Genomic DNA, 25,481 nt, shown 5'->3' on the forward strand with positions numbered 1-25,481 from the left:
ACGGTATGGTATTATATACCTTGTTTTGAACTGTGTTTTAGATGAGTAGAGTGTTGAGGAAAGTTTGTAGTATCCTTGTATTTGTTTCTGCATATGTGCATCATGCAAGTCAAATTGAATTTGGACATTCATCTGATACATATGTATGGATGTAACTGTTATAATTTCCTAACTTTTTATTAATCTCAAGATATATATGCCCATTGGCTCTACTAAATCCATTCTTATTGCTGACACTATTTCTGCTAAGTTAATGAGTCTACATCCAAATTACACCCAAAATGCAGACTTATTTTAGTCGTGGTGATCCGATGGATAACCAACCAAACTAATTTTGTTGAATTTGAATTATTAGATCAAAATACTTAAGTTAAAATTAACAATAGTATATTTATTAAATCAAAATTCGATTTTGGTGATTGTTCAATTAATTAATAATTTCTCTTATGCCAGTAATGTACTTTTTAATTTTGCCCATAAGTAGTTTTTTCTTACTCAAACATTTCAACATTTCATCATGCTCAGTTTTGATACCAATCTCCATCTTATCCCGTTAAGCTTGAACTATTGATTTATTAATTTCGTTGAGTTTATTAATTTAATAATTATATAAATTATATTATGTTTATTAATTTTGTTGAGTTTGTTCAAAATATTAAAATTAAAATTAATAATAATAAACTTATCAATCTCAGCCTTTGTCTATTTTAGACGTGAGACTAAATTAGAATGTTATGACCTTTTTTACACCACCAATAATCCTTTCTCCAAGTCTTTTATCATGTCCAATCGATTCTGATATCAATTGATGAGATAACATCGTTGAGCATAAACTAATGACTCTAGAACTAAGATGAAGTTAATAATAATGTCCATCAAATCATTATAAATCAGTCTTAATCTTTATACCATGTCTCTACTTCAAATAGAAATCATTATCATAATCATGCAAATTGTCTTAACATCATTGTCACTAAAAAATAATAGGGGGTATTACATTTAAACACAGTCCTTACAAGCATTATTGAATGAAAAATACTTTGTAATGAGCTTAATAATATCAAAATTCAACTCGATCATGCAACTTCATATAAAATAAGAACATTGGGCTATTAGACTTGGCTCTTATCTTAGTGTGACATGTAACTTGTTCTGCACTGCTTCTCTAACATTCCACTGCAAGAAAATAGTGTGGATATATCAGTTGACATCAATAAGTTTGGATTCCAAAAGAAAGACTACTTCAAAACTCTCTTGAAACCTGCAACTGGTTTATCTCGTCATCTGTAAGTGAGCGTTCCATCGATCTGAATGCTATTCTATAACAATGGCTGGTCATGCCCTTTTTATTAGTGAAATTGTCGATCAACTTCACCTGCAGCAACATTATTTAGCTCAATGGCAAGTTTTGTAGGCATAAGAATCTCCAAAGAAACAAATATGCATATAGAAATGCAGCTTATGAAATATAAAAATTAGGAGAAAAAGAAAAGAAAATATAAAGTCAACGACAATAATCTTTTCCAATGAATGTCACCAAGAGCCACACCTCCTCTGCAAGATCCCCAGCAATTCCTCTAACGACTTCACATAAATTGTTCTCCGTAAAGGAGTCGGTGATCCAAAAACTGATATCCTTATAGCAGGGAGGAAACTGCAAAAAATATCACCATGGAGTTGGAAAAAGAACACCAAGATTTAATGAGCTTCGATAACAGCACATTTCTAAACGATGAAATGTCTCCTTTATGACCCCAAGTATTTATTTAATAAAGCAATTTTTTATTCTCAATTTCTTTTGTTTTTCATCTTTCACATGTGAAGGTGGTTTAGTCCAGAATCTCAATTCTCCAATGATATTTTTCAAAAACGGTAGAAATGCCTTTAGATGTATGTTCAATGACCTGGGATGAATAACATTACCAAAAATTTGTCTATATTTTTGTTCCATCAGCTGATTAGAAAGAGTTAATTGAGCTATTAAGTTCAAGCAGTACCTTTGAAAAAGGTTTGAACTTGACACCAAGCTTGCCCTCTGAGAACTGTTCAAAGGAGGTTAGAATTTATAAATAAAGATCATAAAGCTTAAAATTTAACTAAAGATAGAAGCCAATTTAGCAGATATTTATACATTGATCATCGAGACAGGTGCACTCAGGTAAGTAGTATTTTAATTTGTGAGGTAGATTGTTTTCGATAATATGGAAGTTTATTCCAAAATGGTGACCAAAAGCGAGCATCATGTAATTAAAAAAAAGTCATTCAGTTACTTAGAAAAACAAAAGAACATGATGATCAAGGTTTTAATATGTGGTTTAGAAGGCCACTCATATGGTTTGGCAATAAATCCACACTAATTCACACCGCACTGGCTATATGCAGCATAAATATGTGGTCGGCCACATATGCAACTTGCATATACTGTATGTGGTTGCAGGAATACATAGAGTTCATCCAGTTCAGCTATTTATCACTTGCACAACAATGAAAGGGACCGAAAGTGTTTAATTCAAAGCCTTAACTCTCTTCATCTCTCATTTTGGTATGATGGTTGATAGTGAAGAGTAGCTAGAGCAATAAGTTCTAGATACGAGCACTTGTACCAGAATCTTATATCAATGAATAATATTAAACGTAAACATATAAGATGCTGAGAATATATTTGCAATGATAAACATTCATATTTCATACATCATCAACAGAAGAAATCAATGATAATGGATTCAACATTATTAGGACTTCAGTTTGTATTGATTATAGCGAAAGAAGGATTTTCAGTATCAGATAACCTCTAAATCTTAATTGAAAGATCCATTGATGTATCTCATTTAATAATTGGAGAAATATATCTTTTGTTGTCATCTTTAACGAATATGGAGCTAAGGTAACAATATAGTCCAAATCAAGGCAGATAGTTCTACAAAAAAATTAGCATCAGTTCTATCAGCAGCAAAGCCAGAATAAGACATACTTGTGAAGTAAATCGCTGATTAGTGGACCAGAAAAGCCGAATATCTGGTATATCGAAGAGAACCATTGCAAGTCTTTCTAATCCAAGCCCGAAGGCCCATGCAACACAATCCTTTCTACCGTTTCTACTAAGAATCTCCTGTTCAGTCACTCCACATCCCAACACTTCCATCCATCTTTCCTGTGCACATGATCAGAAACACAAATACAAATATGTAAATAATTTAAGGAATCCTGTCCAAAAATTAATGAGATCAGATTTTTAAATATCTAAAGCATATTTTAATGATCCAATTAACAGTATGTTATAGCTTTAATAAGAAAATACAAAAAAAAAGAAGATAAGGGCAGGATCCATCAAGAAGGTTTTGGAACAAGCAGCAGACCTGAAAATAAATCTCTAACTCAAATGATGGGTTGGTGAAGGGAAAATAAGTATCAACCCACCGCATTTCCACAGCACCTGCACATTTATGTACATTAGACATTGGACACCAGATTATAGGCTCCAAAATTGGTATTAGCATTGTATGGCGGTAACTAGCATCTTCCATTTAGAAATAAAAAAGAGAAATGCTATCGCTTCCAAAATACCAAAAAGATGCCTTGCCAACCCCTCAAGACACTTCTTTAGGTCCATGGCTGCATAAGATGGTGCATCAGCACCACTACCTTCCCATTCATCTGGAGAGAAGACACGAACCCCTTCCATCTGCATGCTGGGTATTTAAAGATAAGAATTTGCAAATATCCACTTAAACTCTATGCTTTTAAACTGACAGGCAAAAACCTGATGAAACACAGGATAGTGAGTTGAATCAATGGAATCTCGACGATAGACATCCCCTGTTACAAGAAAATAGCTGTGTCCATCCCTCAATAGCTCTGCCTGATGAGCACTTGTATGACACCTTAAAACAGTGTCTGCATTAACATAGTATGTATCATTATAACTCCTGCTTACATGATCAGCAGGAACCAACACCTCATCAAAATTCTGCAACAAGCAGATTTACAGTCAACCATGAGCATATGATGCACGAAACTCTGTGAATTACAAAAGGAATATATTCCAAGAATTTGAACAGAAAGTTTTAACGAAACAAACAACAAAAGGGAAAGAGAATAGCAATTTAATTAAAAAAACAGTAAGCTCTAAGGTCTCATGGTAGATAGCACATCTATTACAAAGATTGGAACTGTTCCAATATGATGTAAACAATATAAAAATCAAGCTTCTTGTTTGCAGTTGACAGAATATTAAGCATATAAATGAATTTTACAATGTGGCAGACTCATTGACCCCCTCCCATTAGCCCAAGGCATAGCCAGGCCAGACATAGCTATAGAATAGCCTTCTTGATGATTAAGAGAGCTCAAATAAAGGTTGGTTCAGCTCAGGACAAATCAATACAGTTTTTTAATAAGTTGATCCACCATGTTTTAGCATAAAGGAGTGCAATCAAGCTTGATGTGAAGTATATTCAGAACCTGGTACAGCAATCCCTCAGCCTAAGAACGTCCTACTTTGTTTTAGATACTGAAAGGACAAATATCCAGCTTTGCAAGAGAGTGGACCGTACAATTCTGGTTGGACTAGAGTGGAGAAACCCTTTTTCTTCCTCAAAACTCTCCTAATCAAGTTAGAAAACAAATGGGTTAACTGAATCTCCTCATCAGATTCTAGCAATAAAAGGGGTGTTTTTCCGAATTTTACTGTTATTTTCGGACTGATTTTCGTCACTATACAAAGTAACTTATTTCATGGGTAAAAAAGTCATGTTTTGAGTCAAATTCATGTCCTAAAATCTTAATATGACTATAATACAGGTTAAAGAATCTATTTTACAATAAGGACCTGTATTTTGAGAGTCTGAATGCCTCTTTTAGTAAGTATTAACAGGGCAATGAGACTAACTTTTCTCCAACAACCCTATACATATGAGAGGATTGTAAACCAGGAGGCTCATGCTTGAATATCTTTTTATTTTATGCATAATGAAATTAGTTTAATTAATATGCTTAAGTAGCATTTTGTCCTCATATTAAAGAAAAGCTTGTCAAAGACATCAGTCTTGAAATAATTGTTCCCAAAGTGGGATTGATGTACCATGACAGCCAACAATTGGCATCATCCTTAATGTCTATAAGATCTATAAAATAAAGCCATGGTTTTATCCACCACAGCAAAAGTCTGAACATCAGCCACATCCTTCATATTATGGGGCTTCTCCATTAAAGGAAGCATAATGAGCCATGAGAATAATTAGTTGGACTTTCCTACATGTCCGAGTATCAATTGCCAACCCTGACAACTTCTACAACACCTTCAATGCTGTCAAAGACAACATTGTACTATGTATGATGAATTTTAGTAATAAAATGTATGGGCTTTCAGCCTTTCGAAGGGGAATTGACCAACCTAGTAATTTTTAGTGTACGAGAACAATGATCACTATGGATGAAGGAAAGAAGAATAAAAAGAAGTGTGATGCTATTATCTCTCACATCATACCATGACTGCACAATCCTCTTTTTCTCTATTTCACGACAAGGTGAAGATGTAGGAACCCTGCCTCTACTTGATCCAATCAAATTGAACCTGTGGAGGGGAAGAATAGTCCACAAGGGATAAGTTCTCTCATTTTTCCTTCTCCCATTGCTCCTTCTTCTTTGTGATTCAATTAATGTACTTGTTTTTGCTTCTTCTCTTTTCGCCTCTTAAAGAATATCGAACTGCTGTTCATCACAAAATGTCACAACAAAATTAAAATAAATTCCTTCTATAACATTTAGAACAGCCTTCTTTTCTTACTCATTCAACTGCACACAATTCAATTTGACAAACTTCCAAGTACATGTGTCATATAAAAAGTTGTCATGCATATAAAGATTAAGTGCAACCACTTCTAACAATCTATAAGTTCTCAATAAAAAGTGATATGTCACGCATATAGCTTCCTAAGCCTCATGAAGACATTTGGGCTGTTGATTGATCTGAAAATAAAAAGCTGCCGAGCTAAATGACATAGGCACTGCCTTGGTGACATCCATGATAACATTGGATGAATATGAATAAATTTTCAGCATGCAGAAATAGTTTTGGTGACGTTCATGATAACATTGGATGAATATGAACTAAATTTTCGGCATGCAGAAATAGTTTTACAAGAGCTAAAGACTATAGGCTCAGTTGAAGGTAAAAGTAAAATATCGTATGAAAAAAATATATAATAGGTTCTAACAAGATGCCTAAAAGAAGCCACAAGAGGATGAAACCTAAATTATCACAACAAGAGCCAACTTCCTTGTGCAAAGTTTTCATACAAATATGGAATTATCAATTGAAAGTTTATAATAAAAGCATAGTCAGTGAATTGGGTTTTGACCATGCACAAGTGTTAACATGACCATGCACAAGTGATAACATGTTAACCATGCGCTGTGAAGCTGTTTAAAATAATGTTCTTTGATTGATACAATATCCTGTGACAGTTTGATGCTATTTTGATGGCTGTATTAACCGACAAGAAACTACCATTTGGTCTTTCAAGTGCACAAAGAGTTCCAACTATGTTCCGATAAATAAGCTCCAAACTTGGATTCTTGGCAATATGGTTTCATCAAGCTTCAAGAAAAACTGTGGTGCCTTGTAAACTTCAAAGCACACAGTAAAGCATGTGAATCCTTTCCAACATTCTGAAAACATAATTGAAATCCACTATATTGGTGTCTGCCAACTTGATTATCCAAGCTTAAAGGAATGGTCTGTCTGGTGGCAACTCTTAATGTTGTAAAATTGTGTTTACAGTAGGAAGAATCAAAAAAATTTATGCTTACTAGTAAGTATAGATGTGAGCCAAGACTAAGGTTTGATGGTCCATGGTGTGGTTTGGTTATGAAGCTCCATCAGCAGATGCTATCCTAATTACCCATTCATATTAGTGGAAGATAAGAGTGACTACAGGACTGTGGAGATCAGGACAAATATTAGAATCAAACATGACGCGGAACAGATAGATGACAAGTAAGGAATCTACTTGCCAAATATTAGGAGACAGAAAAAGATGTAAGAAACTGAACCCTTATATCTAAGAGATGCTTGTTATCAAAACCAAAACCCAATATATGGCACAAAACACGAACTTTTCATCACCATGTACTTAAATACAGCATTGAGCTTAACATTTGCAGACGCCACAACACTAAAGTCCCCGAAAAGAAACAAAAAAGAAATAATATGTCGAAGAATTACCTGCTGGACTGAAACAATGGGACAAAGGTCGTCAAACTTGACGAACTTGGAGGAGTAACTGGTATCGAAGTAATCATAAATGGCATTCTTCAAAATCCCAATTGGATGGTTATCCCTCCGGTGCAGCTGCAAGCCAATCTTGGAAAATATATTGTCGGGCACGTTGTTCGTGGGATCGCTCTCCCGCACCACATCTGGCCCATCCACCGAAGAAAACGAAACCTAAATACGTCATGCGAAAGGGGACGCTACTCAAGAATGGAGAGAGAAAAGAAAACGTACCATCTTTGGCGATCTTGACGCCGCCAACCTCGACGAGAGCTGCGATCGGCGGGTTGGCCCTCTTAGAGGAGGGCTTGCTGGGAGAGGCGGAGGCGAGAGACGAGAAAGGGAAAGAACGGGAAGAGGAGAGGACGCGGGGAGGAAGCGGGGAGGAAGGGGAGGGGGGTTTGAGGTGGGAGAAGAGAGGGGAAGTGGCCATAGGGATGGAGAGAGGAAGCGCGCGGGCGCAGGTGATCCTTCGGATAAGCATGCTGTCGTCCAACTCAGTGGATCGGGGAAGAGGAGACCTACGACTCGCTCCCTCAGCCGCAAAAGGATTTGATCGGCTTCGGTCGCGGCAGGTCTTTTGCCGTAGGAGCTATTATTTTCCCTTTTACTAAATTACCTCAAACATCCTTTAATTATCTATAAAAAAAAAAAATAGTTTTTACAAACGCTTGTTTAGATAATTATATTTATTTAGACTTTTTTTTTCTTATAAAAGTATGTCGCAAAGATCGAAAATTCGATCTCACGATCTTATTATTTACGAATTGATATCTTTACCGACTAAACCAGTTGACATGTCTTTGAATGCTCATTCTCATCGGAGACGAAGTATTTGAGGTGATTCGTAAAAGTACAACAACAATCATAAAACGCTGATCTCTTTGCCATCCTACTTTTAACCTTCGATAAGTGCTCTTATATATACACAGTTGCTCAAGCCCAGCATGCAATCGACATGGATGAACATGGCCTCAGGCCCTGCACAGGGGCAGGTGTCCTCCTCCCCCTAGAAATCGAAAGCAATCTGCTTGTGCCGACTAATGTCGCTCAGGTATCTCGTCGCATTATACTCTTCTGCATCGAAGATCTCCTCGGAGTATGTCCTCCTCAAGAACGACCTGTGAAGCGCTCTTCCGTTCTCAGCTCGGCCTTCGTCTCCTCCACTCAATAGCTTTAGAACCTGAACCCAGCAAAGAACTTGACTCAATCATCCTCTGCCTGTTTTAGGGGAGTGAAGGCGTTAGTAGGCATGCCTCACTCATGCGAGGTCGCAGAACTGATGAGTGCTGAATGCATATGTACGCCGTCTTTGCTGCTCGATCCATCTGCTTGGAGTCGTAAGAGTCACCGAGAGACGGATCGACGAGGTCCCTGATGCGGTTCTGCTCGAGCAATGGCTTCGCCTGAGGCATCATAAGAGAAAGGGAAGAAGCTCAAGAAGAAGAGAGCGATCGAGGTCAGTGTCATGGACGTATGTACGTACCCACATCAGCAAGCTTTGCTGCGAAGAGTTCACTGCCCTGCGTCCGCTGATGAGCTCAAGCAGCAGGATTCCGAAAGCAAACACATCGGTCTTCTCATCGACCACGCCGTGCATGCAGTATTCGGGAGCAAGGTATCTGCCCGATCGAGAAGATGGACGACACATTAGAGCAAAGCATGAGAAGCGTGAATCATGAATCATGCATGAACTGAGAGTTGAAGCTATACACACCCAAATGTGCCTTCGAAGCTTGGCAATGTGTGATGCGTCACTTCGTCAGGCAGCCACTTCGCGAGGCCGAAATCACATATCTGGATTGCAAGAGCATCCATCGTCAATTTGATGCGGTAGGACGACTATAAGTGATGCTGATTCTGATGATACCTGTGGCTCGAAGTCCTCGGTGAGCAGTATATTCGCAGCCTTGATATCTCGATGAATGATGCGCTTGTGGCACCTCTCGTGGAGGTACTCGAGTCCGTTGGCTGTCCCTACGGCGACCTTGTATCGTATTCCCCACGCAAGTTTGTCTTTCGAATCTGTCACAGCTGAGCCATAAGAATCTCGATGAGGGTGAGAACAAGTCAGTGCAGTGTCTACCGATGCTACCGTGAAGAAGGTTTGCTAAGCTTCCATGAGGTGAGAGGACAAGAACAAGGTGCATGCCTCCTTCGACTCCGACTCCGATCAATCTGGCAGTGTTTGGGTGGTCTACATGGACAAGAACTCCCATCTCGGAGAGGAAATTGTGAGTTTTTTCTTCTGTTGTTCCTCTGGTGATCTTTTTGACTGCTACAAGCTGGCCATTTTCCAGACATCCTCTGTAGATCTCGGCAGAGCCACCCTTCCCTATCATGTTCTCTGCAACAAGAAGAGTGGCAGCTAAATTTGATGTCTATAGCTTCTTCAACAACAAAAACCCTGCAAATGATTGCTAGATTTGATGGATTTGGTTCACAACAAGTAACTTGGCTGGATCAAGGAGCTGGAACAGAGCATCGAACAGCACAAGAGTTGTTGATGGTAGAGAAGAAGCGCTCGACGGATGCCAAAACTCACCAGAGTTGAAATTGTTGGTGGCCTTTTCAAGCTCCGAAATGGTGAAGTTCCTCCAAGTGGGCTTAAAGGAGGACTCGTTATCGGCAGCCGAGGTGGAGTCCGGCATGGGGACACGAGAGTCCCTGTTGCTCCTCCTCCTCCTCGACCGCTTCCGGAACCCGATGGGGGGGAAGCTCGAGAGGCGCCTCATGGACTTGTGCTTCCACAGCCGAAAGAAGCCGTGCCACAGCGCGAAGCTGCTTCGAATCATTTGGGTCTCCGTGTAGGAAGTGCTGGCCTTGGAGGTCGTTTCCGAGTCCAAACACCTCAGACCGTCGTCGAGGACACCCCGGGGCGAGCATTCCGCGAGGACCTCGCCGGCCTCCTTCTCCAGGTCGAGGCACCGCAGATCTACGGATCAGATGCAGAACATTAGCATGGACACGATCAAAAGACGGCAAACCTGAGGTTCCACACCACCTTGAGCAGAGGCGAAGGCGGGAACCGACATGGCCGAGTGCCTGTCGCGGGCGGAATGCACCGTTCCTCCATGCCTCGGGGGTTTCCCTGCGGACACCCTGCGAACGAAAGCAAGAAGGGATTTTTCAGTAGGACAAGAAGAAAGTCTCGAGAAGCAAAGACGGACAAACCTCGGAGGTGAGCCATTGCCGCCGCCACCGAGCTCCTCCATTTGATCTCTGCTGCAGGAAGATTAGAAGGCAGAGTGACCAGTCGGGATCGCTGCTTGGAATCCTCTGCTCTTCCTTCTCTTCTGCTGCGAAGAACCGAGTCCCTCGCCTTCTTATTACTTATCCACCACCCAGAACATCTGCTAAATCCTATCCTCTGCGTCAAGAATAGGTGGTCTCGTTCGGGGGGAATGCTATCAATGGCAGAGACGCGAGCAAGGGGAACACAGCTTTGGCGCGGGTTTCCCTCTGCGCCGCTCAGCATACGGAGGGACGCGAGGAGAGGCCGAAATCTTGCAAGCTGGACCGTCCATCACGCCGAACTGATATGGCAGCAGATGTGGTCTGCATGATATATATTTTTCTACCTCTCCTTCCTATTATTTTGATTGTCGAAAAGGAAAAAAAAAAAGATAAATAATTAATCTACCTTTTTTAATTTGCTTGATTTTCTTGTATATATATATATAATGTATTTAATGAGATGGGATTGAATAAAGTTGGACATACCACTTCCCTCCCACCGAAGGCATATAATTTCATGGAGTGCAATGCCAACAACAACCATTAAAGCCTTCAATCTTTTTCTTTAGGAAGGCAAAGAACATTGAGATCTAAATTTGTTACATAACTATAATTATAATTTAGTTATAAAATCTGGATCAAATCGATCCATTTGGTTCGGATCGAAAAAAATCAGGAACCGAATCCAGCCCATCGCTTGATCTTATTCACTTTTCTTAACATTTTATTTATTACTTAAAATTATTACAAGAATCTAAGGTAAGGTAAGAAAGCCTATGACTATCTTTCACCAAATTATAAGAATTATTTTTTATAATATTATTCATATATTTTATATTTTTAATAAAAATATTAAAATTATGATCCGATCAATTAACCCATTGCTGCAATCAATATTTTAGTGATTCGAGATTTGATTATATTTATGTCGGTTGAGTTCTAAATAATTATGATTAGGATACATAATACCCCTTTTTCTTTTTTTTGGATTTGGTGGTCACATTCCATCGTGGTGAGACATCAAATTGAAGCAAACGATGATCAAGAATGAGCCACGGCAGTGAAAGAGAATACTATCCATCAGGCAGTATTTTACTGGTATTGAAGTGAGCTATACACCATGAGATGCAATCTCATAAACAGTATTTTAACACCTGTTGTTATGAGTAGGTCCATTGATTGAGGTCTAAACTGTGTTTTTGCATGTTGGTCTTCATGTGGATATTGTGTTTGCATCAAATGATGCTTGCATCAAACTTAGAGAGGACTCAATTGATTTTCTCTTTGAACTATAAAGCAATCATGTGTGATCTAAACACTTGGTTTCTTGTATGGCAGCTTCTCTTGTGTCATTAGGTGAACCACCACCACCTTTAAATTAGTCATCACCCAATTTGATGACTTAGACTCGTTTCCTTAACACCACATTGTGTTCTTAGAGTTATAATAATGTTTTATTTATTTTGAAAAATAACTATTTAGAATATTTAAAAAATTCTTGGGATTTAAGATGTGTTTTTCATATAAATACATTATATATCTCACGGTCTTAGCTAGGAAAGGCATTGAAGAAAAATTCTACTTCATATTTTTCTTAGTAGATCTAGATCTATAAACACCGGCAACAAAAAATTCTTTTGGTTAATTTCAAAGAATGTTTTATTCAATGCTTTTTATTATTCTAGTTTAGAGAATTCATGGACGTAAGATGGAGTATTGAATCACGTAAATTTTATCTTATTTATTTATTTATTTATTTTATTATTGATGAATGTAAGTAAGAGTCTTTTTAGTTTTAGAATATTAAACAAGAAAGGACTTTTAGTGTAAGTGGTAAAACATAAGTACCGGTAGAAGATCATCATAGAAATAAATATGAAATGATAATTTTATATTTTTAATTAATTTATAATTAATTTATAATATCTATATATATATAATTTATAATTTAAGAATTAATCATAATAATATATATGTATAATTTGAGTATTTGATTGAGAAAAATCTCTACCTCAAATATTATAAGTATGTATTTTTTTTTGGTAAGTAAAAGTAAATTGATTATGTGTAAAGATTCTACAAATAGCTTTATCTATACAAGTCATAGACAAAGCCAATTAACTCATAGAGTGCGAATGCGATAGTTATGACTACACATGCTGTAGACTATAACTACCTGTGGGTATATTATTTGACATCATTCCCAAGATCTTTAACTAATAGCAAAATTAAATTTGATAAAAATATCTTTTTCTTTTCGGGTGAAGTGCTCGATTTTGAGATCATGCTCCAGGATCTTGAGTCTCTAATAATCTCTTTCAAGAGCTGAGCAGTTTGGTTGCGGCAGTCTATTGAGTTCAAATCGCTGGAGAATCTCCTTCCATATCCATTTTGTATAATTACAAGCAAAATAAAGGTGGTCAACAGTTTCTTCTTGTTGCAAACAAAGGGAGCATCGGTTAACATGATAGATACCTCTTCTTTTCATATTGTCTATTGTAGGTAGTTTATTGAGAAGGGCCTGCCATGTACATAAGGAGTGTCTTTGTGATCCCGGTCGATCCCATGTCCAACTACTTGGGACCCACTTGTTATTTCTTTGTCTAATTTGATTTCATACGGATGTGGCACTAAATTTGCCATTGTCATGAGGCCAAATAAGTATATCTGAAGAGTTGTTCCTGATTGGAATAGCTATGATAGTCGGCCAAAGTGATAACATTTCGGGAGAAATAGGATTAGGGAGACACCAGGTACCGTTAGCAATGAACTCGGAAACCTTCCAAACTTTGGGAGCCCCAAGATCTTTTCGTATTCTGTCGTCATATAATTGAAATATACTCTTCCCATTCACCCAAGGATCGTACCACATATTAGTACTAGTTCCAGAAGAGATTGCATAAGAAATGTGTTTGATTAGCCAATTCCTTGCCTTTAAAATTCCTTTCCAAGCTGAAGAGTGGTATGTTCTTGTTGAAATTTCCCAGATTGATTCCTTTGAAAGATACCTAGCAGAAACCCATTGTGACCATAAGGAACATTTGTTTTGCAAAAGATCCCACAATTGTTGTACCAGGCATGCTTGATTCCAATCTCTAGTATTTCTCAAGTTTAGCCCCCCTTCATCTTTCGGTTTGCAAATGCTATCCCAATTTACCATATGCATTGCCTTATCATTTGTGCCATTCCAGAAGAAGTTCATTAATAACCGTTCAATATCTTGGAGAAGTCCAGCAGGCAGAAGAAATGCATTACACCAATATATAGAGTAGGAGTGCAATACAGAACGGATGAGTTCGAGTCGTCCTGCTTTTGATAGAAGCCTATTTTTCCAAGAAGAAATTCTATTCTTTATTTTTTGTAGGATAGGCTGACAGTGGGTTTTGTGAATGCCTGTGGATATGAGCGGGAGACCCAAATAAGGAACTGGCAGGCTTCCCTCACTAACCCCCAAAGTTTGTGCAATAAAGACCTTATTCTCAACGTAAGGGCTCATATATACTTTACTTTTCGCATGATTTAACTGAAGTCCAGAAACCATACCAAAGTCATTCATAATAGTAGCCAGGTTCTTTACTGAAGTTGGATCATTTTGGAGAAAGATAAGTAAATCATCTGCAAATGTTATATGTGATATATGAATAGAGCCAGCATTGGGTACCTTTATGCTGCCATTTAAGACTGCATGTTCCAACATACAGCTAAGTCCTTCCATCGCAATAGTAAAGAGATACGGAGAGAGTGGATCACCTTGTCGGATGCCATTCGTGCTCCCAAAAAAACCAATAGGTGAGCCATTAAAGAGTATCGAAAACTTTAGAGTTTCCAGGCAAGATTGAATCCAATTAACCCATTGCTGTGGGAAGTTCATATCGAGGAGCATCTTATAGATAAATTTCCTATTAACTGAATCAAAGGCTTTCCGTAAATCAACTTTAAAACATATTTTTGTCCCTCTTGCTTTTGAATGCAAATCTTTGACCAAGTCATTAGCAAGCAAAATGTTATGATGTATACTTCTCCCTTTGATGAAAGCAGCTTGATTTGGGCTAATGATCTTGTGTATTACCTTTTGCATTCTATTTGCTAATACTTTGGAGATGATCTTGTAAATAAAGTTGCATAATGATATGGGTCGATAGTTCTCTAGTGAATCAGCCCCTGCATTCTTCGGAATTAAAGAAATAAAGGTGCAATTCATCTCTCTAAGAATATGACCTGAAGAGAAAAAATATTGGCAAGCCTTGATCACATCATTTCCAATAATAGACCAAGCAGTTTGGTAAAATTCAGCTGGAAATCCATCTGGACCTAGGCTTTTGTGCTTTGGTGACTAAAAGACAACACATACAATTTCGTCGTCAGTAATTGGGGCATTGAGGATTGAAATAGCTTCCGAATCAAGTTTTCTAGTCGGCTCCACATGAATGTTATTAGTTTTCCCAGCTTGATTGAGTAAGGAATAAAAAAATTACTCTGTGTGTGCTTTAACCTCTTCTAAATTCTCAATAAGATTATCATCTTTGTCTCTGCATTTGCTGATACGGTTAACAGCCCTTCGAGTAGCAATTGAAGCATAGAAAAATTTAGTATTGGAATCTCCTAGTGTAAGACAATGCTGTCGAGACTTCTGCTTTACAAAACTTTCCTCCTGTTTTAAGGCTTGCATGAAGTTATTTCTGGCTTCTGTCTCTTTGTAGATAATATTCTCATCATTTGGCTGAAGTTGCAGCTCATGTTGCAATGACATTAGTTCCTTCCTGCAAAATTGAACTGTGGTGGTAATATTGCCAAAGGTATTTGTATTCCACTCCTTTAGTGCTGCTTTACAGGCTTTGAGCTTTTGACATAAGATGTAAGGGGGAGATCCATGCACATTAACATTCCAAGCAGATCTGATAACATCAAGAAATTGAGGATGAGTACTCCACATGTTAAAGAATCTAAACGGTTTCTTGTCTCTTGGTGTCGCTTTGTCTGCGTGTATATACATTAAAGAATGGTCAGAAAACAAAGGAGCACCATACTCAAGAAGTGAATCTGGGTAAACTATTAACCATTCATGATTAATCAAACACCTATCAAGTCGAGCCATTATTTTTCTGTTAGCAGCACCTTGATTACTCCAGGAGAGCCAATTACCCACAGATTTCATATCAAACAAAGCTGCAGTGTCAATGTAATCATTAAAACTTTGAAGCTGGCTTTCTGAAAGTTGTCTACCCCCCTCTTTTTCATTTGTGTACCGAACAGTATTAAAGTCTCCAAGAACAATCCAAGGTACATTGAGACAGCCATTTGCAATATTAGTCAGGTCAGACCAAAGAGTATTTCTTTCTTGCATACTATTTGAAGCATATATACCAATGAAATTGAATTGACAGTCATTGTTTTTGTCCTCTACCTTAAGTTGAATGAATTGATTAGTAGCAGAAATAAACCAAGCATTAATAGAGTTAGGATGCCATAAGACCCATATTCTACCAAAAGTTTCATTTGAGTCATTGGTAAACAGTTCTGCGTCCGACCATATTAAATTCTTTTGAGCTTGAACGCGCGATTGTTTAATTTTCGTTTCTACTAGAATAACAATATCACATGCGGCAGACTTGATTATTCTATTGAGCTCCCGACATTTCTCCGGCTTATTAAGTCCGCGAACATTCCAACATGTTATCTTCATCAGTAATAAAGAAATGAAAAGGTGGTAAGGTATTCATCCTACGACTTTGGATGGACTGTACCATCCTTTTTCTTATCCTTCGTTTTTGTATTTTCCTCCCGCACAATATCCTTACCTTTTATGACTTTATTTCTATATTTATCCACTTCATCTACAGCTTGCAGATTTTTAAACTTTAAAATACCTTGAATCATGTGGTCTTGATTGGCAGGGTTTGTTGAAGCATGATAAGATTGTTGCAGCACAATTTCCTGGATAGTACTTGTTGGAGTAGCTTGGCTAGAGAGGTTTGTTGGGGCATGAGTTTGTTGAGACAGAATATCCTTGTTGGCGATGTTTGTTGTGGCTTGAGTTTGTTGAGGAAGAATATCCTTGCTGGCGAGATTTGTTTGGGCCTGAGTTTGTTGATGTTAGCATCGAGAGCACTAAGAGGGGGGGGTGAATTAGTGCAGCGGATATCTTTTAGCGATTAAAAACAAAAGCTGCGTTCGTTCGATAAAAATCAGTTTTGAAGCAAAAGCCGACTCAAAGATAACTTATGACTAAGTGCAGTTTACGTCTAAACGTAGTTTACGTCTAAACACAATTTACGTTTAAATGCAGTTTGCGTCTAAACGCAGTTTTACGTCTAAACGCAGATTTACGTCTAAACGCAGATTTACGTCTAAACGCAGATTTACGTCCAAACTCAGTTTACGTCTAAAACACAGTTTTACGTTTAAACGTAGTTTACGTCTAAATGCAGTTTTACGTCTAAAACGCAGATTTACGTCTAAACGCAGATTTACGTCTAAACGCAGATTTACGTCTAAACGCAGTTTGCATCTAAGCGCAGTTTGCATCTAAACACAGTTTGCATCTAAGCGCAGTTTACGTCTAAACGCAGTTTACGTCTAAATGCAGTTTGCGTCTAAACGTAGTTTACGTCTAAGCGCAGTTTACGTCTAAACGCAGTTTGTGTCTAAACGCAGTTTGCGTCTAAATGCAGATGACAGTTTACAGTTCTAAATGAAATCAAGACGTAAACGTAAACTGCACAGAACCTTGTTCGTAAAAGCGCAGAAGACAGTTTGCAGTTGTAAATGAAATCAAGACGTGAACGTAAACTGCACAGAACCTTGTCCGTAAAAAAAAGCGCAGAAGATAGTTTGCAGTTGTAAGTGAAATCAAGACGTAAACGTAAACTGCACAGAACTCATTCGTAAAAGCGCAGAGAGACAGTTTGCAGTTTGTAGATGGAATCAAGACGTAAACGTAAACTGCACAGAATTCGTTCGTAAAAGCGCAGAGAGCAGTTTGCAGTTTGTAAATGGAATTAAGACGTGAACGTAAACTGCACAGAACTCGTTCGTAAAAGCGCAGAGAGCAGTAGCTATGTAGGAGGTTTGCAGTAATGATAAAGTGCTCAAAATAAACGCAAACCAGAGATTTAGAGTGGTTCGGTCAGTCTTGACCTACTCCACTTTTGGCTTCCTCCACCGATGAGGTTACCGACGTCAACTAGAGGCCTTCCTTCAATAGGCGAAGGCCAACTACCCTCTTACAGATTCACTCCTTTTGACGGGCTTAGGAGACAACCCTTACAGATGTTTTCTCTCCTCTCTTTACAACTCAAACTTGAAGAACAGAAGGAGGAGGAAAACTAGCAGTTTTGAGCTCTAAGAACCACTGAAAAGATCAAGATTTCAGGTAAGTTCTTTGTATCTCAGTGCTGAATGGGTGGGGTATTTATAGGCCCCAACCCAATTCAAATTTGGAGCTCAAAACGATCAAATCCCGGAATTTCGGGATCAGACGGTTGCACCTCCTGACTGGAGAGGTTGCACCGCCTAGCAGAGCTTGAAGACCGAGCTCAGGCGGTGCCACCTCTCTGCCAGGGAGGTTGCACCGTCCAGTCTTGCTCGAAGACTGAGCTCAGGCGGTGCCACCTCTCTGTCAAGGAGGTTGCACCGCCCAGTCTTGCTCGAAGACTGAGCTCAGGCGGTGCCACCTCCCGGCTGGAGAGGTTGCACCGCCCAGTCTCGCTGGGAGGCTTAGCCCAGGCAGTGCCACCTCCTGGCCTAGGCGGTTGCACCTCCTGGCACTATTCCAGATCACTGGTTGGGCTCCAAACTTGGCCCAAACCAGTCCGAATTCGGGCCCAATTGGCCCAAGATTAAGTTAATGGGATCACCTCCCATTTTCCAACTTAATCAATGTGCTAACTACGATTAGTTCTAAGACAATTTCTGCAGCTTTGCTTCGGTGCGTCAATCGCTTCTTCCGGCGAGTTTCCGGCGAACTTCCGTCGATCATCCGATGAACCCTCGGTGATGCTCCTGCGGACTTCTGGCAAACTCCTGGACTTTGCGACGATCCACTTGGCAAGTTCCGACGAGCTTCGCTTGGCAAGCTTCTGGACTTCTCGGATCTGTTCTCACAGAACCTCCGATGACCGTCCGAACTTCCGTCGAACTCTCGAACTTCCAACGTGATCATGAACTTGACTCCGGCGCAACTCCTGCTGCTTGTCTAACTTTCATCGTAGTTAATCCTGCACACTTAAAACAAAAACTTTGATCGAGACAATTAATCCTAAGCAATTAACCAAGTTGTCCGGCATGTCATTGGTCCCTCGATGCTTCGTCCGATTCTTCGGCGCATCATCCTTTCCTGCAGCCTATTGCCCAATCGGCCTGTTGGCTCCGCAACTCCGATATCCTTGGCACAATACCCGCTCTTCTTGGCCCGATGCCCGAGTCCACGACCCGAAGCCTTCTATCGATACGTCGACCGATCCACCGGCCCGACGTCCAATCTTCTGACATGTTCCTCCGGCACAACATGATGTTCCTGCTTTAATTGTCTCATCCTGATCAAAGCATCCTGCGTCACTCAAAATGCATATTAAATCATAAACATATATTAAGTAGTTTCATCATCAAAATACGAGATTCAATAGTTGAGTTATTGTGGACGGATCCAATGATATTGGAAGAGATGAAGTTCCTGACTTATGTTTCTCCTGTCCACTAGTACCAAGGGAAACCTCTGTTGTGGAAGGCTCCGACATTATAGGAAGAGATATAATTTTGGATTTGTCCTTCTGTCCGCGGTGCTGTCCTTGTGAGTCGGAATGCTCAATAGTCTTCGCCACCATCGGTACTACTGCCATTAGAGAAGACTCGCTTTGTTGCGGAGGCGCTTGACGTGGTCGATAGACCTTTGTGATTTGTTTTGGAGTTTGCTGACAAGCTCCATTTGCATGACCAAAAGATAAGCAATGCTGACATCGTTGTGGCTTCCAAGAATATGAGACATGTACCTTCCGAGTGTTCCCGTCAAGATCACGATAGAAAACCTCATTTGGAAGATCTTCGTCAGAAGAAACCAGTACACATGCTCGTGCAAATGCTAATCTCGTCTGAGCAGTTGTTGCTTTGTCGATGTAGAGTGGCTGTCCCAGAGTGCTGCATAACTTTGCAATAAAACGTCGACTCCAAAGATGTAGAGGAAGACCTTGAAAGGATACCCATAATGGAATAGACTGTAGGCTATCTAACTCCAAACGGACATCAGGAGACCAGCGTCGTAGAATCATTGGATGGCCGCGAATAGTCCAGAATCCTTCGAGGACTCGTTGTAAATCTTCTTCAGAGTATAGCTTGCAAACAAAGAATCCGTTCTCCAGCATATGAAGATCAAATGACGATATTCCCCATCGAGTTTTGATAAATGAGGATAGTGGGAAATAAGATGTTTTGAGACCTACCACATAGCCAACAATCGCCATAGACCATGTCTCAATAAGCTCTGCTGAATCAGTAGTCTCGTATACAGCAATCTTCTTATCAGCCTGAACTTCTAGAGTAAAGAATTCCAAGCTTAGATCCGGACTTCCAACCGGAGCCTTGAAGAGGCTAGTCCAAGGCCTAGGGTCACTGGAAATGAGGGCAGGCTGCCGTGATCTAGAGTGCGATCTACTTCGATGCTGTTTCGTCGAAGGAGTTTCTCTCTGGAGAGGATATGGAGGAGGAGCCAATTGAGGGGTAACGGTAGGGAGTCTTACCATCGTATCAACTCTCCCGCCACCGTCGCCAGCCCTAGGGGCCGTCGCTGCCATGTTTGATCCCTCTTCTGGTCGCGGCTATAGAATCATCTCCATAGGGAAAAACCACCGTCGCAGTATATCAGATCGCCGCTACAGTACCGTCGCCCTATGGAGATCTGGTCGCCGCTATAGTATCGTCGCCCTTGGGGAGAAGCCGACGCTGCAGGAGATCCGATCACCACTACAGTAAGGGAGATCAGATCGTTGCTATAGTATCGTCGCCCGTGGGAGAAAGCCAACGCTGCAGGAGTCAGATCGCCCTAGGGAGATCTCGTCGCCGCTACAGTGTCGTCGCCGCTACAGTACCGTCGCCGCTACAGTGTCGTCGCCGCCGCTACAGTACGTCGCCCTTGGGAAACAGCCGACGCTGCAGGAAATCAGATCGCCGCTACAGTGTCGTCGCCTGTCGCCCGTGGGAGAAAGCCGACGCTGCAGGAGTCAGATCGCCCTAGGGAGATCTGGCCGCCGCTACAGTGGTCGCCCTAGATCTGTTCGCCGCTATAGTGTCGTCGCCGCTACAGTGGTCGCCCTAGATCTGGTCGCCGCTACAGTGTCGTCGCCGCTGCAGGAGTCAGATCGCCCTAGGGAGATCTGGCCGCCGCTACAGTGTCGTCGCCGCTACAGTGGTCACCCTAGATCTGGCCGCCGCTACAGTGTCATCGCCTAACAGTGGAATTACATGTTATGCATAAGTTTATGCATAAGTTCATGATGATATGTTGCTATAAGTTTATGCATAAGTTTATGCCTTTTGGTAGTATCTGTTCTTATCAGTTTAATATAAGTATGTATTACCTTAATAAATAAAATAATTCTCTTTCATGAAAAATTATTCACGGTACCAAAGCAAGATTCTCCCATTTTTTTGTTGTTCGATGATAGCAATCCCTTTGATCTACCACAGTAATTACTCAACTAGCAGTATTCCACTAGCTCTTTTAGATACATTCTTCTTAGTGATCTTCTTGGCGATCTTCCTCACATGCTACGGGCAAATACCAGCCATCCCCACATACTTCTCTCAGTTAGTTGTTCATTCCAATTGCATTAAGAAGCGATCCTGATATCACTTCACAACTGACACCCTACTCCTCATTATCGATCAAGGCATCGATAGGTTCATCTTCTTCTCTGGTGTCTATAGATTCCACCCATTTACACATGGTGTGTGCACTGAAAAGTTGGTTATGTCATAATCCCATACTAGCGTTTTCACTTCTTCCTTAATGAGCGATTCTCTATTGGCCAACCTATTCCCTTTGAGCGACCCATTACCCCACTACTGGTGACTACTTCTAGCCTACCTTCCCACTCCCATCACTAGTAGCCTCCCAACTGCTTCCTTCTCTAGCAGGTTCCCTCATTACACAACATCACGATGGTGACAAGTCTAATCTAGCAGGCCACTTTCACACATTGCAGGTAAATCTGATCCAACCCTTATTCTACCTACAATCCTCACTATAGTCGATATGATCCTTCCTCTAATGTGTGAATTTCAGATTTCACGATGAACCCTTATTCTACCTACAATCCTCACTATAGTCGATATGATCCTTCCTCTAATGTGTGAATTTCAGATTTCACGATGAAATTAATTGATGAAGTTAAGTTCTAATGTGCGTTTGAGCGATGCAGGACTAACCTCGATCAAGGAAAGATAATTTAAATAAAGCAGGAAGAATCATATATTGGGCGTAGAAAATGTCAAAAGATTAGATGTCGGATCGAAGGAATGGTCAACGTGCTAGAAAGACTTTGTGCCATGAGTTTGGGCATCGAGCTGAAGGATTAGACATTATGCCAAGGAGATCGAAAGTTACGGGAGTCAACATGCTGATTGACCAATACGTCGAAAGAGAGGATGATACGTCAAAGGATCGGACGAAGTGCCAGATGAACCAATAATATGCCAGACAATATAAGATTCATGCTTGTAATCGTGTGTCTAGATCGAGTTAGTTTACGTCCAATTGAGTCATTTTGGGGTGAAACAATGTTAATTCAATTAGGGGCCCATTGGGCTTGAGTTGGGATTGTTTTGTTGAATCTCGTATTTTGATGATGAAACTAATTGATAAGTGTTTATGATTTGATATTCATTTTAAGTGACGCAGATGCTTCGATCAGGGAGAGACATTTAAAGCAGAAAGAATCATGTTGGGCCGGAGAAACATGTTGGAAGATTAGACATCGCGCTGAAGGATCGGTCGACGTATCGATAGAAGGCTTCGGGCCAAGAAGAGTGGATATTGCACTAAGGATATCGGAGTTGTGAAGGTCAACTGGCCGATTGGGCAATAGACCACAAGAGAGGAGGATGCGCCGAAGAATTGGACGAAGCGTCGATGGACCAATGACATGCCGGACAACATGATTTATGCTTAGTAATAATTGTCTAGATCGAAGTGTGTTTTATGTATGTAGAAGTAACTATGATAGCAAGGAATAAAGCAAAATGAAGTCCCGGAGTCAAGAACGTGATTTCGTTGGGAGTTCGAGAGTTCGTCGGAAATCCAGACGTTCGTCGGAAGTTCTACCGGAATTGACCGAGAAGTCCAGGAGCTTGCCAAAGAAGCTCGTCGGAACTCGCCAAGAAGATCGTCGTGAAGTCCAGGAGCTTGCCAGGAGTCCGTTGGAATATTGTCGAGAGTTAGAAGATCGTCGGAAGCTCGCCGGAAGAAACTAGACTTACGAACTTGTTTAGCTTAGTTGTCTTAGAATTCGTAGTTAGCACATAATTGAAATTGGAATTGGGCTAACCAAATTAAGGGTCAGTTGGGCTCATGTATGAATTGTGTTGGGCCCAATGAAAATGCCCAAACAGTGACCCAAGAGGTGGCACCATTGTGGCCCAATCTCCGAGACTGTGTCAGGTAGTGGTACCGTCGGTCTGGGCGGTGGTACCGCCCAATGGTAGGGTGCCAGGAGGTAGCACCGCCCCTGTCAGGTGGTGGTACCACCCAGTGTCAAACTGACACTGGTAGTGGTACCGCCCAATACAGGTGGTGGTATCGCCCGTACCTAGGAAACCCGAGATGAGATATTTTTGTTAGGATCAAGAGCACTAAGAGGGGGGGGGGGGGGTGAATTAGTGCAGCGGAAAACCTTCTACGATAAAAACTGCGTTCGTTTGTTAAAAGTGATTTCGGTAAGAAAGCCGATTCATAAATCGGATCAACTTTTGACTAGGAGAGATGCAACAAAGATATGAACACAGTTTGCAGTTATGATGGAAATCAGAATATAAGCACAAACTGAAATACGACGTTCGTACGATAAAAGCGATTTCGGTATAAAAGCTGATTCTTAAACCACTTTAACTTGAGATAAGGCGAGATGCAGTTAAGGCAAAGATATAAAGGCAGTTTGCAGTTATAGTGGAAATCAGAACGTAAGCGCAAACTAAAATACGACGTTCGTACGATAAAACTGATTTGCGTCTTAAACCCCGATTCGGAAAGTACTGAACTTTGAAACACGTTCGTAAAAACACAGAAGGTAGTAAGCTATTAAGGAGGTTTACAGTAAAGATAAAATGCTCAAAGTAAATGCAAACCGAGATTTAGAGTGGTTCGGTCAATCTTGACCTACTCCACTTTTGGCTTCCTCCACCGACGAGGTCACCGACGTCAACTAGAGGCCTTCCTTCAATAAGCGAAGGCCAACCACCCTTTTACAGTTTCACTCCTTTTGACGGGCTTAGGAGACAACCCTTACGGAATTTTCTCTCCTCTCTTTACAACTCAGAACTTGGAAGAAAAGAGGGAGAAGAACTTTTGGCCTTTACAACAATTTTGAGCTCTAAGAATCACAGAAAAATATCAAGATTTCGGTGTAAGTTCATACCCTTTCAGTGCTGAATGGGTGGGGTATTTATAGGCCCCAACCCAGTTCAAATTTGGAGCTCAAAACTGTCAATTCCCGGAATTCCGGGATCAGGCGGTTGCACCTCCTGACTGGAGCGTTTGCACCGCTTGGCAGAGCTCGAAGACTGAGCCTCTGGGCGGTGCCACCTCCTGTCAGGGGCGGTTGCACCTCCTGCCAGAGCTCGAAGATCGAGCTCAGGCAGTGCAACCTCCTGACTGAGGCGGTTGCACCGCTCAGCTAGTGCTCGGAGACCGAGCCCAGGCGGTGCCACCTCCTGTCAGGGGAGGTTGCACCGCCCAGTCTCGCTCGGAGACTGAGCCCAGACGGTGCCACCTCTTGGCTGGGGTGGTTGCACCACCCAGTCTCGCTCGGAGACTTAGCCCAGGCGGTGCTACCTCCTGGCTTGGGCGGTTGCACCTCCTAACAGAAATCAGGGTCTGAATGGGTTGATCCATTCAGCCCAATTTGGGTTTTTCAGGGGCCCAATTGCCCCAAGATTAAGTTAATGGGATCACCTCTCATTTCCAACTTAATCATTGTGCTAACTACGATATTCCCTAAGACATTTACTGTAACTTGCTCCGGTGCGTCAATCGCTTCTTCCGGCGAGCTTCCGACGAACTTCCGTCGATCATCCGATGAACCCTCGGTGATGCTCCTGCGGACTTCCGGCAAACTCCTGGACTTGCGATGATCCACTTGGCGAGTTCCGACAAGCTTCTTTGGCAAGCTCATGGACTTCTCAGATTTGTTCCCGCAGAACCTCCGACGATTGTCTGAACTTCCGTCGAACTCTCGAACTCCCAACGTGATCATTATCTTGACTACGGCGCAACTCCTGCTGCATTTCTTTCTTCCTTCATAGTTAATCCTGCACACTTAAAACAAAACTTCGATTGAGACAATTAATCCTAAGCAATTAACCAAGTTGTCCGACATGTCATTGGTCCCTCGACGCTTCGTCCGATTCTTCGGCGCATCGTCCTCTCCTATAGCCTATTGCCCAATCAGCCAGTTGACTCCGCAACTCTGATATCCTTGGCACAATACCCGCTCTTTTTGGCCCGATGCCCGAGTCTACGGCCCGAAGCTTTCTGTCGATACATCGACCGATCCACCGGCCTGGCGTCCAATCTTCTGACATGTTCCTCCGGCACAACATGATTTTCCTGCTTTAATTGTCTCATCCTGATTGAAGCATCCTGCGTCACTTAAAACATAGATTAAATCATAAACATATATCAAGTAGTTTCATCATTAAAATATGAGATTCAACAATCTCTCCCTTCTTGATGATGACAACCACTTGATGACGGAGTTAAACTTAA

At 40.9% G+C, this 25,481-nt stretch overlaps 2 protein-coding genes across 2 annotated transcripts; both read right to left on the bottom strand.

Annotated features, from left to right (window-relative positions):
• Nucleotides 1-917: 917 nt before the first annotated feature.
• LOC103973449 (phenylalanine--tRNA ligase, chloroplastic/mitochondrial) lies at nt 918-7,843 on the bottom strand. Its single transcript, XM_009388014.3, has 10 exons — nt 7,508-7,843; nt 7,226-7,419; nt 3,761-3,967; nt 3,565-3,682; nt 3,357-3,433; nt 2,972-3,151; nt 1,998-2,042; nt 1,550-1,654; nt 1,262-1,375; nt 918-1,176 (listed from the first exon to the last, which is right to left on the bottom strand). The coding sequence occupies exons 1-10, from the start codon at nt 7,755-7,757 to the stop codon at nt 1,126-1,128; spliced, it is 1,341 nt and encodes a 446-aa protein (XP_009386289.1). The 5' UTR covers nt 7,758-7,843; the 3' UTR covers nt 918-1,125.
• A 304-nt stretch (nt 7,844-8,147) lies between these two features.
• Nucleotides 8,148-10,619, bottom strand: LOC135610115 (receptor-like cytosolic serine/threonine-protein kinase RBK2). Its single transcript, XM_065104190.1, has 9 exons — nt 10,448-10,619; nt 10,278-10,375; nt 9,819-10,208; nt 9,369-9,620; nt 9,144-9,298; nt 8,991-9,070; nt 8,760-8,895; nt 8,530-8,679; nt 8,148-8,456 (listed from the first exon to the last, which is right to left on the bottom strand). Exons 1-9 carry the CDS (start codon nt 10,486-10,488, stop codon nt 8,283-8,285), a joined length of 1,476 nt encoding a protein of 491 aa, XP_064960262.1. The 5' UTR covers nt 10,489-10,619; the 3' UTR covers nt 8,148-8,282.
• Nucleotides 10,620-25,481: the final 14,862 nt, after the last annotated feature.

The sequence above is a fragment of the Musa acuminata genome, chromosome BXJ2-4 (assembly GCF_036884655.1).
Source record: "Musa acuminata AAA Group cultivar baxijiao chromosome BXJ2-4, Cavendish_Baxijiao_AAA, whole genome shotgun sequence".
Taxonomy (NCBI): Eukaryota; Viridiplantae; Streptophyta; class Magnoliopsida; order Zingiberales; family Musaceae; genus Musa; species Musa acuminata.